Source organism: Sinocyclocheilus rhinocerous, unplaced genomic scaffold (assembly GCF_001515625.1).
Source record: "Sinocyclocheilus rhinocerous isolate Xijiao unplaced genomic scaffold, SAMN03320098_v1.1 scaffold983, whole genome shotgun sequence".
Classification (NCBI taxonomy): Eukaryota; Metazoa; Chordata; class Actinopteri; order Cypriniformes; family Cyprinidae; genus Sinocyclocheilus; species Sinocyclocheilus rhinocerous.
Genome location: NW_015642054.1, coordinates 7,486 through 16,946, shown reverse-complemented (window position 1 = coordinate 16,946; position 9,461 = coordinate 7,486). Strand labels below are relative to the sequence as shown.

Sequence of the window (9,461 nt, the reverse complement as noted above, 5' to 3'; positions counted from 1 at the left end):
TCTTGAATTTTGTGATCATTCTAAATGCATTTTAATAGCCTGAATCATGCAGTGAAAGAAAACACACTAAATGCGCACACGCACTAGTCTAGACTTCACATAATGTATGCGTGCGCTCTGTAGGGATGTTTTGAATGGTTTTTGCAAAATACTCGATAATGTCAAATCGCACATCGTTAAAACAACAATTACGATATTATCGCAGACGATATATATCGCACACCCCTATACGGGATGCCATTTGGCCCAGGGGCAGAGCTCGATCTTGACTTTATATAATTTTTCTATACATTATCAGTAATACGTTGTTTGCGAATAGGGCTGTAGCGGTGAAGGAATTTCCCTTGCAGTGTTTTGAGTGGCTCAATAGCACGGTAAACAGAAGAGAATGACAAAATAACGGTCCACATAACAGAACATAAACCTGACAATAAGATATTTAGGATATTGTTAGCCTGTATGTATAACAGTTAATTCTGATATTCGAACCTGACTGGACACGAGACTTTCTATTGATATTTCCACCTGTGCGCATTCTAGACGGGCTGTCAGTCAGTGCAGTTAGATTGTTGTGCCACAAGGTGGCGGCAAGCAGTGTTGCCAGATCAGGTGGACGATTTTCAGCCCAAAATCTCACCAAAACCCGCCCAATCCAACAAAAAACTGTCTTAAAATCTTAAACTGTCAAAATAATTTGATAGAATTTTATTGCAATTCAATGTCAATGAAGGCTGATAAGGACCATTTTAAGATGACAAAATAATATAAAAAGATAAATTTCCCAGGAAAACAGATCAAATCAGCGCAAATAAAGACAATTACCAAATAGAAATGTCCAGGTAGACACCAGCCTATGTCAAAACGGCAATCAAGAAATTAACCGATACTCAATGAAAAACGTGTGCACTATTTCAGTGTCAACAGTCAGAATAAGCCAATTTACATGGAAAAAGTGCTCAGTATAAGTGATCGGAAGCAACGTAATTAGTTATTTCACACTCGTTTATGCACACACCATGACAGTCAAAACTGTGTGATTCATTGATACAGTACGATAATATGGTAACAAAAAATCAACAGTAATGCGCTTACCTTCGTATTGCACTTTAACTTCATACAGAACTGCATCACGTCTTTCGTGAAGTACATTGAACATAATACAGAACTTTGCACAGTCAAAACTAATCAAGTCCACCAGCTTTCTGATGCAGGACAGGATCTTATAGTCGTCCATTCAGTTTGGATTTTGATTAAATTATTTAACTGTGCTCTGATTTCAGCGTTACATTGATATCAACTAAGAACCATCATGTCATCTCCCTCCACAGGTGTAATTGACGTTTTGAGAGTTGAGTCACTCTCCCACTCATGTGTAACTTATATTTAGGCCACTCTGGCATCGTTATCGCTTGGATATACAGCTATACGTTCAAAATCGTATCCATTATCGCGCTAAAAACCCGTCACTCATGAAACATCACGTCTGCTGATCCCTCGTGATTGGCTTAAAGTAGGGCCGCGACGTCAACATCAGCACCAGACTCTGCAGAGGGCGTGTGTTTAGTAACATCATGGTGACTGATTGAATGCTTTACATGCAAACTTGGGTTTTTTAACCAATTAGCCTATAAATTTTTGATGTTTGAAAACTGCCACTTATTTAAACTTATTTAATATTCAGTATACATGCACAAAGTGTAAAACGAGAAGGGCATAATAACCCTCTGCGGTTTGCTCGTCAATAGCATGGTATTGCGATATTGCGGTTATTGCGATATGCGAAGCAGCCTTCTCTTTAGTGTAAATAACACTTTATGAATTGCTGTGAAGCGCCCGTCAGACAAAGTCCGACTGGAGCATTAAGACACAATTAAAGATTATTTAATAAACTCTGCTCAAAGTGATGGTAAAAAATATCTTATGATTCCTGCTCTTACCCTGCCTCTCTCTGTCACTTATGCTGATAGAAGAGTTATTTGATGACTAGTTTGGATATCAGACAAAATCACTGTTAACTGGTATAAAGTGTCAGACAAAATTAATATCTTTTAATGAGATAAAAGATTTTAAAGAGATTGGATCCAACATCCTGGCATATTGACAGCATCTAACATATACTAAAATCTCCTTACAATTAGTTATAAAGCTGTTAATTAGATAAACATAATTTGTGTTTGGGCATTTCAAGGCTTTTCTAGAGTTTGTAAGACTCCTTAGATAGTCTCAAACTCAGGTGTCATGCTCACAGACCACCCACAGTCCATTCACTGACTCTCTGATGGAATATTGCATACAGAAAAACTTTCTAGTGAGCATTGATGTGTTTGGCTAATTTAAATCAATTTCCAAGACCAAAGGTAACGCTGGTTTTGTCTGTACGCCTGGAAACAATATTTGTGTATACAGGGTACCAGGTTGAAATCATGAGCTCTTTCAAGGATTAAATAATCACTGGATTTGTCAAATTTTGCATGGTTAGTGACATTAAATCTCTAATTATTTGAATTTATTACTTGCACTCACCCTGGTCTCTCCATAGTATTGGTTGTAGCGGTGCACTAGACTGATGATCCGGTGCGACATGTTGTTCAGGTAGAATATGGGTGGGTAGGTGTCCAGACAGATGGCATGAAACTGATTACTGTCTTTCATGGTCAGCTCACCAAATGCTGGAAAGTCTCGTTCTCGAATAACCCTGATCATCTCCTCCATACGACTGGGGACCACAACATCTGCCCGGTACTGTGGAAGAGTATAATAGGTGAACTTATTTGTCTACAAACCTACATAAATTAAAGCAATCTAAATTACTTCCCTTGTATTCCACTGCTAGATTACAACAGATGAAAATTCTGATTGCAAAAAATGTGTTAAATAATAACAGGTTACATCGGGAGGTGGCAACAAGTGACAGTCTTTTTGAGTGAGTCACTGAATCACCAATTCATTTGTGTCCCAAAATCCACACTTGCCATCTTTGCACTTGACCCCTTGCCAACTTACACTTTATCCTACAGCCACAAGTAACAGAATACAGGACCAAAGTTTAGATTTCTGTTTGTTTTGTTTTATTTCTTTTTCTTTTTCTCCCTCCTCCCCGTTGGATCTGCCAACAGTCCAAATCCTATGCCTGGAGCAGGGAGATCGCTCCCTTGAGGAGCGCACGAAGACCTTTATCAACCTGGCAAATCTCACCACCTTCCCGGACCCCTCGCTGTGTATTTTCTATCAAGTCAGCCTCAGCAAGACTGCCCATGGATGGTCCTTGAGGGAGTTTCGCCGCATTTCGTCGATCCAGAGCCGAGCCAGCCATCACCATCATGCTATATGAAGCGTCTGCCTGAGCCAACCACAGACGGAGGGCCAGAGCACACCGCGATCGACGAGCTATCGCAAACAAGAGCGACTGAGCGGATCATCGCCCCGGAACCAGAGCCTCAAGACACGTCTGACCAGGTGCATGAGCCAGCAGCACCGTGTATCGCCGTGGATGTACTAGTGGAGATCGACGGCTTGGAGGGAAGCCCCGTCTGTCCACTGATTCTGCCCAGCCCTGAATCTCCTGCGTCTCCGCTGGTTACGCTCAGCCCTGAATCTCCTGCGTCTCCGCCCAGCTCCTGTTCTCCTGTGTTCCTTTCCAGCCTCCCTCTCCCACCTCCTCTCCTAAAACCAGCCATTTCCTCAACCCTGTCTCCACTGATTCCTGTCAGTCACTCAGCTCACCCTCAGTCAGCGCCATCCGGGCGCTCTGATTTGCCTGGGGTCTGCCAGTCTCCAGCTCTGCCTTGGCGTAAGGATCCCCTGTCTCCGCCTCCGGCCTCCACCTTGGCCCTTTGACCCATCGGCTCCACCTTGGCTCCTAGCTCCTTCGTCTCCTCCGTGGACCGTCATCCTACTGGCTCCACCAGGCTCCCTCATCCCTCCGGCCTCCACCTTGGTCCTCTGTCACTCTGGCTCCACCGGATCCCTGCCTTGGTCACCTGAGCCATCAGCTCCGCCGTTTCACCCTGGCTCCGTCTCTGCTCTGGGCTCCTCTTCCACCGGCTTTGTCTGTTGGCCCCCTGGTGTCACCAGCCCTACCTCCACCATGGCTCCTCCCTCTGACGACTCCACCATGGGCCGCTGTCCTGGCTGCGGTCTGGATCTCCATTTGGATCATCCTGCTCCTGACTCCTCACACCTTCTTCTCCACCCTGGCCCCATGAACTGTCCCCTTTTTCTGTTGCCAGCCCCTCATCCTCCTCCTGAGCCCCCACCCTCCCTCCTCCGTTGGACTGTTCTGTGCGAGGATGCGCCTTCCCGGGAGGGTCTGCTGTTCCTGTTCTTACTGATTACGTTCCTCCAGTTATTTAAGCCCTGAGTTCTCCTCAGTTAGGCTGTCCTGTATTGATTATGTTTGATGTTTTGTGCCCATGTGATTGTTCTGTTCTCCCTGCGGATTTATTAAAATTACTTCTTTGGACTCTACTCCTTCGCTGTGCACTTTATACTACAGCCACATGTAACAATACACAGTAGGATTTTTAAAGAGTGAAATATAAAAGAGAGAGAAAAAAAAGAGGGAGAATCAATAAATTATGAATAATTTACTGCCATTGTGTCAATAATATGTAATCATGTAATTAATTAAAAAATTAACTATAATTTGAATAAGCGCATTTTAAAACAATATTTAATCTAATTACAAGTATATGATTTTTGGAATCTGGTTACATAATCTGGATTACATATAAATTACTACCCAACACTGTATGCAGAACAACAGCACTTGCTTGTGTGATATTGCTAAAACACATGCCAGTAAAGACAAACAGAAATGACAAAACCTTCAGAAGTTGGCTTGTCTCCACACTAGTATGCATTCCAGACGTGCTCCCAACAGACTTCTGCTCAGCACTCACCTGAGAGGAAACATCTACATATCAGATACAGAAATGAGTAGCTGACAAAAGGACATCAGCATTTTTCAAGATCTCAGTGTAAACTGTTTTTATCTGTATGGAGGCAAAGTGTACGTTTTAAGATGCTGTAAAAGGTCACTTTTCCCACCACATTCAGAGGTGGTGCGAGTCCTCTGGAATGCATCTTGTAGGGTATTATGTGTTTTAATGATCTAACCAGTAAAAAAACAAAAAAAAAATTGAGAAAGTGTAAATACCCCCTTAGAAAGGCATAAGATTCCGTCAGATTTATAGTGTAGAAGGTAATGATTCCTGATACATTACATATAACACAACTGCCTACTCACCTGTCAATCAATCACTGCACAAAAACAAGGGTTTAAAATTTTACAGTCAAAGCTGTCAAGTCAAAAAAAAAATTGAAGAAAGAAAAACAAAAACAAACAACACGTTAAACATGATAAAGACTTCAAAGAACATTTTAAACATGCTTGGCATGTAAATGCAGCAGCGTAGATGATTTGCTTTGAATAAAAGCTTGTTAAATGAAAAGTAGATGGGAAGTATTCCTTGACAGTTTTGAAATGACTGTTTTCTGAGTGACATACACAGAAGTAATGCCTCCCCCCAAACAATTATTCTTGCTTTATTCTACTCTGTGAGACCTTTCAAATGACATATGACTATATATTAGATTACATGGCACAAAAAACATATTTCATAAATTTTGAAAATATTTTTTTTTCTATTTATCAGCAAATAACTCAGCACTACTTAGGAGATAATCAAAGTGGCATTGTAAATTTCAGACTCTAAGGTTTCAAATGACACCTATTTTGTGTTGATTAAGGCAGCGGGTTTGAAAAATATGATTTTTTTTTTCTTCGCTAGGGGGCGCCTGCCAGCGGTACACTCCGGTTTACTACTCAGCACTCGTTAAAGGGGTCATATGATGCGATTTCAAGTTTTCCTTTCTCTCACTGGGTCAGTTGGCCAATCAGAGCAGACTGCGCTTGTCAAAGGAGGGGGCTTTGTTGAAAACGATGCGTTTGAGAGAGGCGGGGCATAGAGGACCTACAATAATGTACAGTATTTGAAAAATAATGTGTTTTTTGAACATTAAAGCATGTCAACATATTCTGTTACACCAAATACACAAAATAATGATCTTTAAAAATAGCATCATATGACCCCTTTAAGAGTTGATCAAAAAATTGAAATTCTAAGCTTTAAAAGGGTACCTAATTAAATATAATTTAAAAAAGTTGTTATAAAAAAAGGTAAAATAGACAGAAACATGCTGGATTTAAAATTTTACTTGCCAAGTGTTTAATGCAGCTCTCCAACTTATTTATTCAATTCATGGGTTTAGGTATTACTTACACAGGAAAGATGCAATGAATTATTTTGATTTTGGACTCATTTCAATCATGAGAATCTGCTGTAAATAAGGATGTGCCATTTCCACGATCGGAGCATGTTTTGTGAAATGACAAGCGTAAAAACCATTTGAAAGTTACAACATATTCACCTTTGGGGTTTTATGTGTTATAACTTGATAAGGAATATCTTTAGTTCTAAATGAGAGATTATGGTGAGTTTGGGCTCTTTTTAATTGAGAACATTTTCAGAAAATAATGACGTGCGATTTTCCACGATATATGCATGTTTCATGAAGTTAAAAACAAAAATGCCACGTGAAAATTAGCTTTTGATTTTTTATTTAGCGGTTTTATGTGTGTTATAAATTCATGAGGAATATCTTTAGATATAAATGATGGATTATATGAGTTTGGGCTCTTCTTAATCAGGATAATCTGCTCTAAATAATGATGTCACGATCTGAGCATGCTATATGAAGTTGCAAGCAATAAAGTGACACAAATGCCGCATCCATATTTTCATATGGGTATGGGGGTGACTTCTCATACAAAAACTTGCTCAAGTTTAGTCAAAGCCCCCAAAAATTATACTTGTTTTATTCTACTCGGTGAGACCTTTCAAATGACATTTCACAGATCTGAGCTGTATGATGTTTCTGACATATTACAGTACATTGTACAAAAAACACTAAATGTACAGCCGGTGGTACACCTCAGGCTTAAGGGGTTCATCATTTCAAGCGTTTCTATCTTCTTTTTATTCATCTACAGTGATGTCAGCTGGATGCCTTTGTCCCTCGCTTCCTTTTCTCACATCTTAGCTCCAACCATATTATATTGTTTTTTTGTTTGTTTGTTTGTTTGTTTTTGTTAATTCGTTTTAAAATCGCATTTTAAATCACAAATCGTAAATTTTAACCAGAAAAATGTGATTATTTTCCTCAAATCGTGCAGCCCTAAACCGCACCTGTTAGTGCTGTCTCGCTGCATGTGCGTGGTTGTTCAGAGTTCAATATAATATCTTACTATAATGCAGCCATCTGTCACACAGTATTTTTGAGAAAATGCTTCTGTGTGCTTAATTTAAGTTACTTAAATAAAAGTAACATTTTGTTATTGCAATGCTAAATTTGTTGCGATTTTGCACTTTGACTTTAGACAGTCTGAGATATTTGAATATTGTGAGTAATAAAACAATAATCTTTGACATTATAATTGTATAGCATTGTTGTTTTAAATACCAAATATTTTCTTAAAACATTCCTCATGAATGCTTATTCAGTTATTTGTGATATGTCATTGTGAACAAAAAAGTAGTTTCAATGTAGCTAGCTACTTTTACTTGTAGTGTAGCTAGCTACTTTTTCAGAAGGGTAGCTTGACTGTAGCTTAACTACTTTAAATTATGAGTAGCTTGCAGCTTCTCAAGCTACAGTTTCAAAGTAGCTTCCCCAACACTGTTCATAATGGAGACTGTCTCTTGGCAAATGAGACAAACAGAATAATTATGACTCAACGGTACTCTTTATGGATGCTTCTCAAACAGAAAGATGCATCCTAGTGAGGATGCATGCTTCCTAGTCCAGTCCTGCCCCTACGTTCATGGCAAGAAAATACTATTAAAATAATAATTTGAAGAATACTTTATATTGAAATTTTTTATATTATTTGACTTTCTATTAATGCAGCATAGGTAATGACAACTGTCTGTGGTCTCCCAGTGGTTTACATTATGCACAGTTTAGCATTATGTGATTCATTTACAACTAAAAGAAAAAATAAAACATAATGCCTTCAACTAATTAACTTCAGCTGATTATTTTTCATGAGTTTGAATGTGTGCAATGGATTGTGGGTGATTGAAGGACGCTAAGGATACACCTGATCAAAACAGGCCGAATGAAGGATGCAAAACGAAGACTGCCTATTAAGAATCCTTTAAATTGAGATGTCCTTCGATGGGGCTCGATGACGTGGCAGCCTAGATATGCAGTCTTACAAGGATGTGTTCTTCTGTTTGAGAAGCCCCCTATGTTTCTTTGATGTGGCCATGGTGGCATCCCGATAGCCGTTTAATGGTGACTCGCTCGTGGTTTACTATACGGTGTAGTACAGAAGATGGGGGACAAAAGGGGCATTTCAGCACCGCCCACACATTCGAAACAAATATTAAAGTATATTCAAATTTTTTTACCCATGTACAAAAATACAAAAAAATCCAGCTAAATTGTAGTTAAATCAAAAAAACGAATGAATCAGGTCCGTGTAAATCCGTGTATCACTCGATTATTAGTTTTTTTATTTAATATTGAAAGTAGAAAAATGAGAAAACGGCTCCTTTTTTGTTTTTTTCCAAAAAACGAAAAACGAGAATTCATCTTAAATTTTCGTTTTTCGTTCATGGGTGGAAAAATGAATAAACAGCTTGAATATTCGATTTCTACATGTGGGCGGGAATTAAACGCCCCTTTCTGCTGATTGGTCAGCCGAAGATCAAACCGTGCCATCATTAGTTCTTCTGCAGTATCACGCAGCAGAATAATAGTCCTCCACTACTGCAGTTGTATGGATTAATTACCCATTTGATCAATTTCATATTTTTCTCATCAAACAGACTAATGAATAGCTCGACACAACTCGTATAGACCTGGCATCTAGACAGGGCTTTCTTCTGTGTAGATATAAAGTCTATTCTTTGCATCAGCTGGGCATGGCAGGGTATGATATGACAGCTGTCATAGCCTACCCTGCTCACCCAGTAAGTCTGTTTAATTAAGAAATTAATTAATTAATTCGTTTCAAAATAAATATTTTAAACACTAAGACAAAAAGGAAAGAATAATAAATTGGCTTGGGTATATATAGACCTATGTTCACGCAAGAACTGTCATTCTGACTGACAACCGGAGAACAACAGATATTAAATAGCCTACTGTTAGAGTTATATAATGTAGTCTTGTGTTTTATTAAAATTGATTATAATTGATATCTCAAAAGGATATGCACTTGTGCGCAGCGTGAGCTGCTGTGCACTCGCACTGCAACGCAAGATTTTCATAAAATATAATAACTTGCCATTTCCATTTGTTTCTCACCAAACCCTCAGTATACCTTCAGAATGCACAGGAAATAAGCAGCAGTCATATTTAAAGCAGTTTAAATTAATATTGAGTACTGA

The 9,461-nt window shown here is 39.0% G+C and overlaps 1 protein-coding gene across 1 annotated transcript in view; it reads right to left on the bottom strand.

The window, feature by feature from the left end:
• Nucleotides 1-9,461, bottom strand: part of mvda (mevalonate (diphospho) decarboxylase a) — a 26,018-nt gene that overhangs the window by 11,402 nt on the left and 5,155 nt on the right. The window contains exons 6-7 of the mRNA XM_016572422.1: nt 4,827-4,901; nt 2,524-2,742 (exon numbers count right to left, since the gene is read on the bottom strand). Coding sequence (XP_016427908.1) covers nt 2,524-2,742; nt 4,827-4,901 — 294 coding nt within the window. The remainder of the gene's footprint in view (nt 1-2,523; nt 2,743-4,826; nt 4,902-9,461) is intronic.